The sequence below is a fragment of the Ceratotherium simum genome, chromosome 7 (assembly GCF_057802395.1).
Source record: "Ceratotherium simum simum isolate JZ-2026a chromosome 7, ASM5780239v1, whole genome shotgun sequence".
Taxonomy (NCBI): Eukaryota; Metazoa; Chordata; class Mammalia; order Perissodactyla; family Rhinocerotidae; genus Ceratotherium; species Ceratotherium simum.
The window spans coordinates 19151237-19168112 of NC_141906.1; the positions used below are offsets into that span (position 1 = coordinate 19151237).

The 16876-nt window shown below is 45.4% G+C and overlaps 1 protein-coding gene and 1 non-coding gene across 2 annotated transcripts in view; both read left to right on the forward strand.

Annotated features, from left to right (window-relative positions):
* The window catches only part of IRAG1 (inositol 1,4,5-triphosphate receptor associated 1), a 76626-nt gene extending 64386 nt beyond the window's left edge, over positions 1 to 12240 (forward strand). Inside the window, exons 18-20 of the mRNA XM_004418433.3 lie at positions 1940 to 2059; positions 3424 to 3558; positions 8746 to 12240. Of these exons, the coding sequence (XP_004418490.1) occupies positions 1940 to 2059; positions 3424 to 3558; positions 8746 to 8989 (499 nt within the window). The 3' untranslated portion in view covers positions 8990 to 12240. The remainder of the gene's footprint in view (positions 1 to 1939; positions 2060 to 3423; positions 3559 to 8745) is intronic.
* On the forward strand, positions 6054 to 6160 carry LOC147916559 (U6 spliceosomal RNA). Its single transcript, XR_015552820.1, has one exon. It is a non-coding gene; the product is annotated as a U6 spliceosomal RNA (small nuclear RNA).
* Positions 12241 to 16876: the final 4636 nt, after the last annotated feature.

A 16876-nucleotide genomic window follows, 5' to 3' on the forward strand; every position in this document is an offset into this window, starting at 1 on the left:
CACATGACTCTTTAGGCCTTCTCCTCTCTTCTCAAAACTTCCTGGGCCTCGGGGCCGGCCCCATGGCTTAGTGGTTAGGTGCGCGCGCTCTGCTGCTGGCGGCCCGGGTTCGGATCCCGGGCGCGCACCGACACACCGCTTCTCCAGCCATGCTGAGGCTGCGTCCCACATACAGCAACTAGAAGGATGTGCAACTATGACATACAACTATCTACTGGGGCTTTGGGGGAAAAATAAATAAATAAATAAAATTATAAAAAAGAAAAAAAAAAACAACTTCCTGGGCCTCTCTCCCTGTCACTCTCAGCAGATGACCTTGTCTTCCCCTTGACAGAGAAAATTTAAGCTATCAGATAAGAGCCCTCTCATCTTCCTTCACCAGATCCCCAACCTACAACCTACCATCTGCACCTCCTTCCTCCCTTCGTTATAACCGAGGGGAAGTTTCTCCATCTTTCTAAGGTCTGTTCCTACTTCCCTTTTCCAGGAATTTGTTCCTGTGATCACCCCCTTTCTCTCGTCCCCTCTATTTTTATCATTTCTGTCCACATTCAAATGTGCTTTCATCCCTTGACCCACTTCTTCAGCTGCACATTCCCCCAGCATACACTTCTACTCCCCTTCCGAGTCAAATTACTGTATCTACGTCTTCCTTTCTCATGCCCCATTCTTTACTAAGCCCATCCAGTCTGTCTTTGGCTCCCACCATTTCATCAAAGCTCCTCTTGACCACCATATTATCAAGTCTAATAGTCACCTTTTCTGTACTCATCCGACACGAACTCTCAGAAGTGTTTGTGACACTTAACTCTCCCTCCTTGACACACTCTCCTCTCTTGGCTCCCAGGACTCCATGCTCTCCTAGTTTTCCTCCTACCTCTCTGGCTGCTACTTCTCAGTCTCCTCTGTAGGCTCCTCCTTCTCCACCTGAGCTAAGGGCAGAGATGCCCATGGCTTGGTCCTGGGTCCTCTTCTCATCCTTCCTCATACTATCTCCCTAGGCAATCTTATCCATTCCCCTGGCTTTACATATCATCTACATTCTGATGATGCCAAATGAATATCTCCAGCCCAGAGCTCTTCTCGAACTCACTTTGGTATATCCAACTACCTACTTGACATCTCTACCTGGATACCTCATAGGCATCCAAAATTTGAACTCCTACCACATTTCCTCTTTTCAGGTCCTCAAATATCTCCATGTCTTTTGTCTTCTTCTTGTCTTCTTCTACATCTTGCATCTTCTACTTTCCCTCCGCTGTAGATGTGGCTGACTTCTTATCTTTCAGATCTGTGCTTCAGTTACACAGCCTGAGAGGCCTTTTCTCACCACTTAATCTACGCAAATTCTCTCTTCGTTATTTTCTGTCACTGCACAGAGTTTGTTTCTTTCCTAAAAGTTATCACAATTTGTAATTAATTACATGTTTTTTCTTTTGTTTTTGGGGGCTTTCTCTCCTGCTAAGCTCCATGTCGGCAAAGACTGTTTCCTTTATTTTCTGATGTATCCCCAGCATATTACAAGGTGCCTGTGACTTAGTCAGTGCTCAATAGATATTTAAATACTGAAGCAAAGGATAGAGTAAAGGTGTGGAACGACCCTGAGTGTTTTGGTCCACCTCCATCTTCCTCATCTTAGCACTGTGGAGCTCCTGATAGCTGTCTGTCCACTCACAGCTGCTCCTAGAGTAAGAATAAAGGTGGATTTGGGAGCATGAGGAAAAGGGGAGCTGATGCAGTGTCTGATGTTTGGGGGTCTAGGGAGGATTCACAGACTAGGGCCTTTATAAAATCTTGTCTCAAGGTAGAAGGATTGAAATGAATTCAATCCAGAATGAGTTTCTTCACTTCTGAACGGGAAGAGGTCAAAGACATGGTTTGGTTTTCAGACACCCAATCTTTCCCTGAAAGGACGCCCTGTACTCCCTCCTCTCACTAGTGGGAAGACAAATGGGGAACCAGATTGTGAAGCCTCCGCTCCCATGCCAACTCCGAGCTGCCTGGAGGAGATTAGCCCAGAGGCCAAGGCCAGGATGGAGGAAGAAGCGTACAATAAGGGGTGAGTCAGACCTCGGCCACCCTGAGGTCACCTGGCGGGTCTCAGATACCTTCCCACAGGCTTTTCCTGTCTCTTAGAGGATTTAGGGAAGCAACCAGTGGCCCCAGGACCTCCTTGCCTCAGTAAAGACCTGCATAGGAAAGAGCAGTACTGTTCCACAGGAAGGACAGGAGGAAGCAGGGTGAGAGGGTGTGGTTAGACAATAACTAGACTGCCCTCTTTTTAGGCAGAAAGCCACCAAAACACCACTGCCCAGAATGGTCTGGAAATCAGGGGCCCTGGGTGGGTTCGTCTTGGTGGTGTCTGAGGCATCCTGACACGTGTTCATGCTTGGAGCAGTCATGTTGCTGCCAGCAGTGCCCAAGAGCAGCTACAACTCCACTTCCTAGAACTGCCCCAGGCATCCCTTATTCCTCTAAACTGGAGTCCCCTCACCTTCCAGCTGTCCCCTTCTCTCATTGAGCTTCAGTGGCACCTCTGGCCTGTTTCAGTCACTGACGGGACAGAGTACTGAGCAGGGCCCAAGCCCAGCCAGGTAGAGAATGACCTCTGACCAGGCTCATGCTCCTCCTCTCCCCGCAGCCCCTGAGGGAGACGCAGCTTCCCACTGACATGGCCCCTGTGGGCTTCTGCGTGGCAGTCACGTACACGGTGGTGGCGTTGCCCCAGCCAAACCGCACTGACCTTAAATGCTCAGCTGTAGGGCAAGCAAAAACAGTCCATTCAGTGTAATATTGATCCTGGGAGAAGGAAATCAGAAGGGTTTCTCTTGGAAAGCCTGTCTCTTCACCCACAACTGTCCTCTCTGCTCAGAATACGTGGGGATAAATGCCTCCATTGGCTTTGTAAACATTTACTGAGTACCTCTCTAGGCCAAGCTGTGTGCCTGTCACTTCTGTAAAACTTCCCCACAAGCCTATGTGACGAGTGTCACCTTCCTAGGTCAAGCTGTATGCCTGGCATTTTCTCAAAATGTTCCAACGCTTTGTGAGACGGATGCCACCCTCTGCTCTTTACAGGAGAGGAGCTGAAGAGCCAAGGTTACACAGAGAACAGTGCAGTCTTATCTCGACTGAATGTTTTGTAGCATAAGAACCCAGTCAGGAGACTCTGCACCCATGTTTTTTCCCTGTCAGTTTTGTCACACTTTCACATAAACAGGAAAGATGACTGGGGAGTGAGGGGAAATTGTACTGACACAAGCCACCTTGGGATTCAGGGAGCTTCCCAGCTTTTTCCTGTTGTGTGGAACCACAGGAAGTGCATAGTTATTGGAAGTGCTCAGGTCCCCACCTCTAGGAACTCAGGAAAGGATGCTCTGAGCCTGGCCTTCCCAGACTCAGTTGTTCCTTTTTGCCTTCCAGATACCAGGAAGGTCTAAAGAAGACCAAAGAGCTTCAGGACCTGAAGGAGGAAGAGGAAGAACAGAAGAATGAGAGTCCTGAGGAACCTGAAGAGGCAGAAGAAACTGAGGAAGAGGAAAAGGAGCAGAGAAGCAGGTTGGAGCCCTTGCCATTGCTGAAATGGGTCACAATTGATTTCATTGCACAACATCCCTAGAGGCATCTGTCCAGGGCAGCAGTGGGCCTGGGGCCCATATGAGCAGCCAACAGAAACCAAGAGGACACCCACGTTGGGGGAGGAGGCAGAGGAAACACCACGGAGCCAAAATAGTTAACAAGGGGACATGCAAGAGCTGAGGGGGTCAGAGGTGGTCAAGGGCAGGGCCGGCAGCAGTAAGGAGCTCCCAGGAGCTGAGAAACTGTGAGGAAACCTGACTGGAGTCCCTCCTAGCCCAGCCACAGTTAGCTCCTTTCCCAGCCATCCCCATGAAAGAGCCAAGGTCAAGGGACTTGGCCCGAAGCCCTAGAGGGGGGTCCTTACAACAACAGGGGCAGAGAGATCACATGGGGGAAGGGACAAACTCAGCTCAGTGACAAAGGTGAGTCTCCAACAGGTCCCTTTCATGCTGATCAGACAAGCTTGGTCATCTGGATAGTGTTTTCACTTTGCATTGGAAATACTTGGGTTTTTTTTTTTTTAATGAATTTTATATTTCAAGTGTATTTTTTCCTAAATCAGGAAAAAAATATATAACATGTGGATAAAGATAGTACAGATCCTGCACCTTGTCCTTCCTGTGCCCTATGGATATAGTGACCACATCAGTGTCCTGGATTTTAACGATAGCCCCCAATTTCATATATTCTTCTCTATTGTCTCTATTAGTAAATTCAGACCGGAAGTCTTGAATTTTGATTTTTAAAAATGTGGTTACAGCAAATGGAATGCTTCACCAAAATCTTTGTTTATAGACAACGAGGCTGTCTTGGGTCCAGGGTGGCTCCAGCCAAAATGATTAATTATCTAATCAGCTGCTAAACTTGAGACAGGGTATATGTCTATGTCTCATTGCTGGCAGAGTCTGGAAATCACATGCATGCAATGAGTAAGGTAATTAAATGAAGGTTATAAGTGAGATAGATGCATTTCAAAGCACATAAGAACAACCAAGAGAGCCCAGTTGGTGGAATATTCAACCAGAGTGAGTGGCCTCAGCCTGCATGAGCCATTCCCAATGTTCAAGGGAAGAGCAGTCTGGGAGAGCTGGAGAAAATGCTTCTCTGTTGAAAACAAACCTGTGCTAGGAAGCACCACCTCCCCTAATGAAAAGAACCCCCCAGTTTTAACAATGAAAGCACAATCTCTACTCTAAGCACCAGACCCTGTGTCTTCTCTCTCTCGGGGGTCCTCTGCTCTTGTTTTGTAGACCACCACACTGCCTTCCTCCCCTTTAATGCAGTCAAGCCCAGGCCTGGACAACAGCCCTTCCTTTGGCTCCCATCAATACAGCTAAGACAGGCTGGAACTCCTAACACTTCCAAACACCAAGAAAGAACAAAAGAGAACTAAACAGAGAGAGTACATGGGATATAAACAGTCTGGTTTACAAAACACAGGGCTGGAATCCTTATCTAGCTAATTTGATCTCAGGTGATGGGCGGCTCCCTCCCATTTCATGAAACCCCAGGGGAAGTAAGGCTGTGTCTGGGTCCCTCTCTGTTCAGCTGCTGGTGAGCAACACATAGCAATGGCCTCCCTTCCCATCCATCGTCCGAGAGTGTCCTCTTGGTCCTGCTGATCCTGAGAGGCCTTGATCTCTCTTCCAAACTTTGCTCCCTCTCAGATTTACTTTTTGGTCTTGAGAACATGCCCGTTCCTCAGGTGATGGACACCAGGCATCAGCACGGCCCTCAGAAGGGTCCTTGTCCTTCAGCACAGGATGTAGGCCCAGCAGTGTGGCGTCATCTTCTCCATAACGACTAAGGCTGCTGTCATATAAACTGCCCACTCACAGCTAAAGGGTCTCTTCCTCTCCTGTCACCCAAGCCAGAGTGGCCCCGAGAGCTGTGGTCTTCAATGCCAGGTGGTCCTCACTCGTCGCTGAGTCCCTGAGACACACAGTTGCCTGCAGGGACCTGAGCTCAAACACAATACCCCCCATGAAATTTTGGCATCTCATTGACAAGCAAGGTTTGAAATTATTAAAAGTTCCATGTCCTACTTAGTGCTTTTTAAGAACACTGGGCTAACTCTAACAGCTGACTCCTTATTTAAGAGATTCAACATCAAACACTAGTCTTTTTGTCTGAATTTCTCCTCTGTTATAATAATGGATAACAATGTAATCTATTATAAATATTACTTTCTGGAGGATCAACTTAAATGAATTTTGGGTAAATTGACCCAATATCTTAACCATATTAAAATAGGGAACACAGTCTTCTGACATTTATGTAATACACTGAACAAGTGAGACTCACAAGGTGTGCAGCAGGAAACTTCTGTCTCTTCTGCCCATTTAAACCTGCTTTATGGGGTCAAGATGATATAGGCAGATTCTTGTACTTTTCCAATAACTTTCAGAAAAAAGAAATCCTCTGGTCAAGTTTAAGTTCCAAGAATACTTCTTTTCAGTAATTGAAAGGATCAGGTGCTCGCTTCGGCAGCACATATACTAAAATTGGAACGATACAGAGAAGATTAGCATGGCCCCTGCGCAAGGATGACACGCAAATTCGTGAAGCGTTCCATATTTTTTTTGCAATGTTATAAACCAATGTTACTGCAATAAAAAAAAAAAAAAAAAAACAAATAAAGTAGATTTCAAAACAAACAAAAAAAAAAAAAAAAAAAAAAAGAAAGGATCAGTTCCCTGAAATAGTCAAAAGCCTGAACATTTTATCAAGCTGAAGCTTCTCTCCTCCTCCAGCTCCAGTCTGCCTCGGGAAGGAAGCCTGTAGTGGGGACGGGGAGCGTGGCTTCTTTATCTCTGTTCCTCTTGCACTCCTGTCTCCACCCCAGCTTTGCTAATGTGGTGTCTGACCTCTCTGGGGTGAATGCTGGGAAAGGGAATCGAGATTAAGGGGGTAGGGAAGGTATTACTTGACTGACATTATTGTGAGCAGGCTCCAGGCCTTGGCAGGGGTTTAAAGCTGACTTTCTTTAGTGTGTTGCTTTATGAGACCTTCAAAGAAAACTACTTCTCCCACCCCTCAGCGTACACACACATTCACACCATTCCTGAGCATCTCTCAGCTGTAGGTCCCTTTATGAGGTCAAATGTATCTCTTCAAATGGCCACTTAAAATCTCTCTCTCAGTCCTTGGGCAGCTGTAAGAATACGTTTGTTGTTCAGCATCTAGATAACATTTCTGGGCAGGATCTATGACACCCCATGCCAGCGCTCCTTCACCTGGCTACATCCAGTTAAGGTGGAATGTGTACCTTTGGCCCCCCATTGGTAGGAGGGCGGTTTTCCCTATCATGGCCCCCTATTCAGATCAAGCACTTCAGCAAGATTCTTGCTCTTCAGATTTCTCTGACTGGACACACCAGTCCACTGTGTCCCCCAAACTGCAACATATCGAACTCTCAAAGCAGCATCTCTGAAGCCCCTCTCTAGGCCCAGGTGAGGGGGAAGCAACTGCATCCCTCCCTATGGAGGAGTGGGTAGAACTCAGAACAATCAAAAACGGGTTTCCAAAGGAATTCTATTTCTAATCGAATTCTATTTGTAATCTCTTTTATAGGCTGAAGATGGGTGACCAGCTAAGGGTCACAGAGCCAGATCTTGACCTTCTTTGCAGCCCACTTAAGAGTCAGGTTAGAGTAGGATTCTCCTACTCTGGCAGCTTGATTTGGGAGCATGGAAATGCAGTCCAAAGGAAAGACTGCATTTTAGCATCCGATTATATCTAAATAGAAACTAAGAATCTAAATAGGGCTGAAAGAAAAGAAGCTTCCATTTCCAAGCTGTCCCTTCCCAATAGTTGTGAAAATAGCTGATGATTTTCACCTCAGCTAATGTGCTCACTGTTTTGCTCTGCTTAATTGTCCCTGAATTGACCATCAGAGGGTTCCTACATGGAAAAGAAACAATCAGTGCCTTAGCATCTGAGGCAGCACTCTGAGCATCTGCCCTTTCCAAAGAGGGTATTTTTTGAGTCTTTCTATCCACTGTAAGGCATCTTTTTTCTACTAACTCTGAATTACTACTCTCTACTTCTCAGCAAATGGCCTCCATATTTCAGTATCTATGTGAGCCTCAAGATCTCAGAGCCCCTGTCACTTTCCTCACCTCCTCCAATTGGTGATCCTCAGTATTCTCATTTTTTACATTATGTTTAAAAAAACAGACCTGCGATTAGAAACATGAAGAAATACCAGCTTAATGAACATTTCCAGGGCTTCTCCAGAGAGCTCTAAGAATGGATTCTTCAAAGTGGGCCATCTGGCCAAATGTCTCTTCACTAGGCCACAAAGAGAGTGAAAAAGTTGAAAGGCAGTTGGGAAGAAAGGAAGAGGAAAAAGGGGAATGAAGCAGCAGAAAATGGAGGAGGGGAAGATGAAAGGGAAGGAGGGAAGAGAGAATAAAGAGACAGTGGAGAGGGGAGAGAAAGAGGAGGAGGTAAAAATTAGGGAGTGAAGATTAGTGGAGTTGAATAAGCCACGCAGAGGTTGCAGGAGGCTACTAGTCCTCTGGTTGCCCCTGGGATGGTTTGAAGTGAGCTCTTGAGGTTGATTTGATTCCTTGTCATTTAACACTGGACATCAAGAGTCTTCTAGGATTTAGCACAGTCCTGACTCTGGACACAGTCAGATATGGAACCGAGAACAACAACTTATGCATCTGAGCATGGAGGCAGGGGACAGATTAGAACTTGGAACTGATCACCAACACCAAGAGCAGAAAAGATGCTGGCCCTGTCTGGATGCCTGGGAGTAGGGGTCAGCCAACCTTGTGTCCTGGGGCTTGGGAGAGTTCAGGTATCAACGACCATCCCATGAATAGATGAGGGCATATGTGAATGAGAGAATGAGCAAACAAGTAAATAGAGTGTTCTAGCCCAGTTGCTCCCAATGTCAAAGCTATGGACTTGTGGTGTCACAGTCCCCTGGGGAAAATTTTAAACTATTGATTCCTTGTTTAAAATTTGGAGAGTCTTATTCCGTAGGCCTGGGGTATTTTAAATAATTGCTGCCAAGCGAATCTATGCACAGCTGAGTGTGAGAACCATTGCTCTAGACAGCATGGGAGGTATTCCCAGATGGAGAAGGATGTGTCTGGGCATCGTATGTGTACGCTATATACTGAAACCTATACCTCTTTTTTCATTTGACAGCAAACTTGAAGATTTGGTTCATTTCTTACAAGTCATGTTTCCCAAACTGTGTCAGCACTGGCAAGTCATCTGGATGATGGCCGCAGCAATGCTGGTCTTGACTGTTGTGCTGGGGCTCTACAATTCCTATAACTCATGCATAGAGCAGGCTGATGGGCCCCTTGGGAGATCCACTTGTTCAGCAGCCCAGAGGGACTCCTGGTGGAGCTCAGGACTCCAGCACGAGCAGCCTACAGAGCAGTAGGAAACCTGATACCCAACCAGTGCCCTGCTCCAGCATACAGCGACAACCCTTTCCCCAAGCATAGTGTGTCAGGCCTGGGTGTGGGTATGCTGCCACCAGCCCTTCAGGGAATAAGGAAGGGTTCTTTCATGCTCAGCATCCCAGTGGCAGCTATTCATACACGTAACTGATGTTCTGAGAAGATCAACAAAACTGGGAAAGTTTCGATGGACGAAGAAGTTACCTTCACCAAAAAACTGATGGAAGAGAAGGTCGCCTGCCGCTAGCTCAGATGGCCAGGAGAAATAGAGCACCTTCACTGTGGGGGACAGTAAGAAGCTCACTCTCCCCTTTTTCCTCTCTGCAGTCGGTAATCAGGAAGAATTGTGCCTAAAGGCTAACTCTGACCCTGAGGACCAGACCTGGAATTTGGAGTCGTGACGTGAATATCTTCCCATTTCCCATCTCATTCTCACAGACTGCTTCAGCCTTCCCTTTTCCCCTTTGGAATCAGAGTTTCTCTTTACAGAAGTAGAAAAGGTGTCTCAGAAAAATATTCAGGCTGAATTTAGCTCAGTGCTTGAAACGAAATGGGAAGATGGAATTAATATATATGCATCTGTACACACACACAACACACACATACACACAGCGTGCATGTGCATGAAGCCAACAACCCTCCAAACATGTGCTCTGGGTGTGTGTTCTGGATAAAGCCAACCCACAGGTTTTCACTAGGTGTGGGGCAGTCACCAGCACTTGTTCAATGAGCTCTCCACATGGATTTTAGATGTTCGAAAAACACAAAACTCATGGCTTCAATGGCAAAATTACTGGTCTCCATTTCAAGTGCTACTTCTAAGCTGCTGTACAGCACAGTCTGTTCCCACTTGTTCTTTTCCGTTGAGAGCAGTTAACCCACCTCTCAGAGGAAGGAGGAGACACAGTGTGCTTTCAGCTTCCATGTGTGCAAGTGTGCAGTTCATATTAGTGCTTCAGTTCAAACGGGATTTCCAGCCCAAGTATGTTTCAGAGCATTCCCAATAGTTGAGCATAACACTGAGGGAACACATCCCACCTCCAGTTTGACTTCTCGCTCCACCTTTACGGCCACTGCCTTCATTCATCCCTAACCAGTTTGGGGCGATGTTGGTTTCCGTGAGGGTTTTATTGTGGTTGTTTCGCTTTTGTTTTGTTGCTACCACTCATATAGAACGTACTATGAGCCAAACACTGTTCCAGGTATTATCTAGGTATTAATTCATTTAATCTTCAAGACAAAGAAAACTGTGAGGTGGATATGACTCATCCCACTTTCAGATTAGAAAACTGAAGCACATGAACCACAGGTAACCTGCTGAGGACACCAAGCTAGTAGATCGTGGGGCTGGAACTCAAACCCAGGCAGGCTGGCTCCGGGGGCTGTGCTCTTCCCCCCTCTTCCAATGGTCTCCCAACTGGACGCCTGACATTCCGGTCCCACTCCCCCAAGCGGCCCCTCAGCCACTCCAATCCGTTTCTGATTCCCAGACTAAACTGCTTTTTCTCACAGCTCTGTTCCTCCATTCACTAGTTTTTCTTCTGCCATTCTCTTTGCTTCTGGGCAATCTTCAGGACCAAGTGCAAAAATCATCCCCTTCCTATAGGCTTGGATGTAAAAAATTTTTTCATAAGAGATGTATGAGTTCATCATGTCAGAGTTGTGGATAGGATGCTCGAATTCATAGGAAAGAGATAGGAAAAGAGTTTTAATAGTAAAATTAATTGTGTATAGTTCTGGACTGGACCCACTGAAGGAGTTTAGGCCCTCAGAGCCAGACAGGATGCAAATGGAGCTCCCAAGAGAGCAGCTGTGGGACAGCACCTCCCCACCATTCCCGTCGTAATAGGTCACGCCTCCTCTGTGCTTTCTGGCACTTTTTAAACATTTTCTTTATTGACCATCACGACAGTGTATCACAATAATTTATTTCTATATCCATCTCCCGTAGCATTTTTCCTCAAAGACAAGAACCATGTCTTACCCATTCTCTGGGTAAGTGCCTAGCATGGTGGCTAACGCTTGGAAGGGTTTCGTTAAATGTTTGACAAAAGAACAAGTGAGCATTCAAGATGGCGGAGAGCAGCCTGGGGACAGCTGACACTTTGCATACTTCCTAATACCAGCACCATCACCACCACCACCTTAATGAGAAAAATAACATCTTTACTAGCCTTAACTTATTCTAATATTTTTCAGTCTTATTCTGAGAGCAGAAATGAGACCCGACTAGCAACTCCATTTCCAAGCTCAAGGACTAAGCTTGATGTGAACACTCCTTTCAGAAGACCCACCTAGATCAGGCCCCACTTTAAAACAACATGTTGATTTAAGGGGGGGCATCCTTTACAGTGGCTAGAAAACCACTGTGAGAGAAGACCAAGCCAGGGTTGACCAAGGATGTGCCATTAAGGTAAAGAGGTGCAGATCGAGGCAGATGGACTTTGGGGTCATGGATGGATGTTTACCCTGCCCCTTCCCCTTCCAGGGGAATCGGGCCCACTGAAGAAGCCTTAGGCCCTCAGAGCCAAAGATAGGATGCAAATGGAGCTCCTTAGAGAGTGGCTGTGGGACAGAACTCTAGGCTGGCAATGTCCAGTCTCAGTCTTCCTTAAAGAAGGACCAGGCTGAGCTGGCCCATTGTCCTCTTGGCCACAGGGTTCCCACCTTTGTTTCCAGTTGAGACAAAGGCTGGGAGAGGAGATGCGGTGTCCTCCTGAACCTCCAGGTGCTCCACAGAAAGGCCTGCAAGAATACTTCCAGACCAGGCCCTCACCCAAACTACCCTGTGAGTAAGGGAGGTTGAGGAAAAGAAGGAGCATAAGAGGAACCACATTTCTAAGGGCATTCCTGAAAAAGTGCTTATCAATATTTCTTTCTGAAAAGCAAAGATGGATCTGAAGCTGTTGGAACTGTTGCCAAAGCAGCAGTGAAATGGAGAGAAACAAGCCCTATATTTCCAACAGTGATACTGATCTGAAATAACAGTTCCCCTCAAAATTCCTCTGAAGTCTAACATTGCTGCTTAGCCCTAGGACTCTGGGTGCCTACCCTCATTTTCAGAGTGGTGTGTTGTTTGTGTCATCGTTGATGTCACCTCCTAAAAGGACCTTCACTTCCCGGCCGCCACAAAGCCCTATGTATTGCTCCCCATGTACAGCCTGGCAGAGTAAATGGAGAGGAAGACGTTGGAGGTGTGTATCACTGGCTGTCAGTTCCTAATGTTGTTAAACATCACACAGGTGTGCTAGCATTGAATTATAGAGTGTCACATACCTGAGTTTGAAAATAAAAGCACATTTCCAAACCTTCAGCAGCAGCCAAATGCCTCCTCATTTTATGGAGCTGAGCCACGACCTTGCCCCATCCCTGAATTAGATCCCTTTGGATATTAGTGCCTCCCAGAAGCAACCAGAAGTCCCCAGGCCTTGGGTCATTGTACTGTGGGCTACCTCCCAGGGGCTGAAAAAAATTCCTCTCTTTCTCCCCTTCCCCATTCCTGATCCTAGTTTCCTGTACCTTCCTGGCTTATGATTTTTTAAGTTAATGCATTTTGCTGTGATAGAGACTGCTGAATTTTCACCAACCTGATTTCCATAGATAGACTACATTTTTCAGTCTTTCTTGCAGCTAGTTGCAGGGGAATGTAGACCTTCCAGATCTAGTTTCCTAAAAACAGCCTCCCCTGCCCAATACTTCACACCCTCTCTATTCCCCTCTCTGCCCACCAAAGTCAGAGGACTCAGTTGAGGACCCGAGGCCTAAAAAAATTGTAGAACCACTAGGAGGAAGCTAGGTCTTTCAATGGGCACTCAGCATTCAACTGTGACATGAGCAAGAAGTAAAATGTTAGTGTAGTAAGCCGCTGAAATTCAGGAATATTTGTTATAGCAGTTAGCCCACACTGACTAATGCATACATTTGAACCAGAAATGGGTTGCTTCAATTAGAAGTTTTCCAAATATGATGCACTGGCCTAGCAGTCAAGTGACATGAAACAAGAAAATTGATCCCAGGGGTTAGAAACATGGTGACCCATGTTGTGAATAAAACAAAAATTATTTGGTATAGTCTTACCCACGATAACTTGAAAGGCAGCCCATGGGCAGCCCATAGCTCTAGGATAACTGGCTGGAAAGAATCAGAGTGTTGGGGTATGTGAACCTTTATTGGCTGCCTTTGGCAAGGTATTGCAAGAAAAAGAAGCACTCAGGAAAGAATTGGCTATTTGGAAGCAGAAGGGAAATAGAATATAGAGTGTTTAGATTGAAGGATTGAAGGGTTAGAAAACCTGACTGCATCTAAACCCCAAATAGTAAGACTGAAAAGAGTTTGGAGTGGAAAAGAACCAATAAAATTTCTCGGTTGAAAGCAAATCAACTCAGCCTATGGCAAAGACCAGATCAAGGATATGGCCCTTCCATTGTGGTTTCAAATGAACTCAGTGTAGCCACCATTAAATTAGAGAAAGAGAAATGCATGGGGCTGAGAAAACGAAGAAATACATCTTGAGAATTATGACTGGGAAAGGATTTGGGGTGTGGTTATTGGCTCATGGAATCAAATGGAAGCAAATAGATCAGAAATCTAAGTTTGTGAGGGAATTGTATTTACAAAGAAACACAAGCCAGAACTAAGAACTCCATCGATGGCTCAAGTTAGAAAACAACTTTTGGGATCAAGCTTACATCAGCAGAAAGTTGATTGTAAAAGCTGTGAGATCCCAAGGAGGGCATACTCCCTAACTCCCACTTCAAATGTGGCCAAAGAAGATTATATACAATGAAGGACTACAGAGATCAGTGGACACGAGACCTGGGAGTTTCTCCCAGAAAGCAGAATCAAGATCTAATCAAAGGTAGGTAATTGAGGTAGGCAGAATTTCTAAAATGTCCCCCCAAAGATGTCCCACCCCAATCCCCAGAGCCTTTGAATATGACATATCACTCCTGTTATATTATATGGTACAGTTGACCATAAAATAGGAAGATCATCCAGGTGGGCCCAATGTAATCAAATGAGCCCTTAGAACCAGAATGCGTTGTCTGGCTAATGGTAGAAGTGGAAGTTAGAGAGATTAGAGATGTGAGAAGGACTCAAAATGTCATTGCTGCTTTGAAAATGCAGCAGGCCGCGTGAGAAGAAATGCAGGCAGCCTCCAAGAACAGAGAATGGACCCCAGTTGACAGCCAGCAAGGAAACAGGGACCTCATTCTTATAACCCCAAAGAAAAGAATTCTGCCAACAACCTGAATGAGCATGGAAGTGGATTCTTCCCCTAGAGCCTCCAGGTGAGAGCCCAGCCCAGCCGGGACCTTGATTTCAGTCTCGTGAGACCCAGAGCACAGGACACAGTTGAGCCCGCCCCGACTTCTGACCTACAGAACTGTGACAATAAATGAGTGTTGTTTAAGTCGCTATGTCTGCTGTAATATGTTATGCAGCAATAGAAAATTGATAGAGTGGGCTTTATATGCTCTATTTATTGGTATTCCAGAACTACTATGACCGGGTGACTGCTGGGTCTCCCATTCCTATCCTTTCTCTGGTTATCCAGATCCTGCTTCACCATTACATTTGGGGGGCAGCATATAGCTTTTTTAGTTCATAGGTTACCAGACCACAAAGCGCCACAGTTGGACCTGATAGGGGAGACTGAGAATAATTCAGAGGTCATGGACTTTGAGCTGGATGGGACCTTGGATTGTCTCCCGTGAGAACACAGTGACTATATTCTATGTGTGGGAGGAACATTGAGCCCCATATTGGGTGACCAGAAGGCTAAACTGTGGCAGAGACTGCTGTGTGTTTACCAAATCATTTTCCTTTTTCACTCCTAGGCACACAACCAGATTACATTTCCCAGACTCCTTTGCAGTTAGATGGGATCACATGACAAAGTTCTGGCCAATGGGACACGGCTGGAAGTGATATAGCCACTTCCCAGGCCTGGCCCCTAAAACAATCTCCAGCACAATCCTCCACACTCTCTTCCCTTGGTTGCTGGCTCAATGTAGATCTTGGGGAGGGTTCTGAGGTACTAGGTGGTGGAAGAGGGACACAGTCTCTGAATAACTATGTGTGGCAAAATCCACCTCCCACACACACACCCCACCACTACCACCATTGTCAGCCATTGGATTGTAACATGAGAGAAATAAACTGTTATTTTGTTAAGGCACTGATGTTGGAGTTGTTTGTTATGGCAGTTACACGACGCTGACTAATACATTTGCCTATCTACATATTTTAGAAAACAAGTTATCCCTGTAATATCAGTACCATAGAATGATATTGTTATAATATTTTTAAGTTCACATAACTCAACTCCCTTACTTGACACATGATAAAACCGAGGCCTAGAGAAGTTAAATGACTTGTTCAAGGTCACACAGCTAGTTAGTATTAGAACTTAAACTAAAATTTAGATATTACCCTCAGTCCAAGACTCTTAGTTGTACCATATTTCCTTCTTTCATGCCACATTTCAAAATGTCTATTCTATTTAAATTTTTATTTTCATACAACAGATTAAATATCACTTTCACTCCTGTATTCCATACCCAGGGAACAAGAAAACCAGCCTGGAGAGTCCATATTTCCTGCTCTCCTTTGAAACTTGTTGTTCTCTTCATTTTCATTTAACTTTTCAAATTTCCCTTCTGATTCCACAATTTTTTTCTTTAATTGTTGGTTCTCCTTGATTACAGCATAAGCTGTTATTTTAGAAGTGGACAGTGCTGGGGGCTGGCCCCGTGGCCTAGTGGTTAAGTTCAGTGCACTCTGCTTCAGCCGCCCAGGTTTGGTTCCAGGGGCAGACCTATACCACTCATCGGCGGCCATGCCGTGGCTACAACCCATATACAAAACAGAGGAAGATTGGCACAGATGCTACCGCAGGGCAAATTTTCCTCAAGCAAAAAGAGGAAGATTGCCAATAGATCTTAGCTCAGGGCAAATCTTTCTCAACAACAACAAAAAGAAGTGGATGGTGCTGCTAGTTCTTTTTCCATATCCTGAACACTTTTTGTCAAAATGGTGAAGAGAGATTATCTGGTAATATTTTCTTTATAGCTCTCTTGGCAATGAATTCTTCAGAGACCTATCTTGAGTGAGAGGCCTAGAAGCTAAGACTGAGGATATTCACGCTTAACAAGAGAGGCAGCAAGTTACCATCAAGCATTTTCAATCACATTCCAGTAGTGGCCTAACTTCTCTCAATAGGGATATCCAAGAAACAAGATTGTTCCTCTTCCAGAAACTCATTTTTAAGCGCCAGCACAGTCATGCAGACTCTCTTTATCTATTCCTACAAATGACACCCATTTGCGAGAAAACTCATACAAAATAATTCCCCTGCTAGGAATTTGTTTCCAAAATTTAGGTCAGTCTTCTCATTTCTTGTGAGGTATTTTTCCCAACCAAAGCTTTGCCTTCCATAATTCATTTTCTTCCCCTTCCTGTTTCCTTCCTTCTTTCTTTTTGTAACACTTGAGCAAATGCTTGACGGCTAGCTCTCTTTCAGGCATGATGCTAGGCTTTAAGGATAATACGGAGGAGAACGTGATTCCCACTTACCTGTCTACCTGGTTCCATGGTGAAGGAGTCACATGTTTCTGAGGTACCCATAGCCTGGGGCTTGTGCTCGCCTAAGAAAGGAGTTCTAAAGATATTTAGATATTGGAGTTATTTAAGGGCTACCCCCTGGTCTCTTAGAAGTCCCTTGTGTTTGTGCAGAGCAGATTCTCCTTTCATTATTGGTTTTTTCTGTAGATATCTAACTCATGACTGATACCATTTGTATAGAAAAGAACTAGTTATCCATACACTATTCCTATAAATGACATTCGTTTGGAGGAAATTCATAA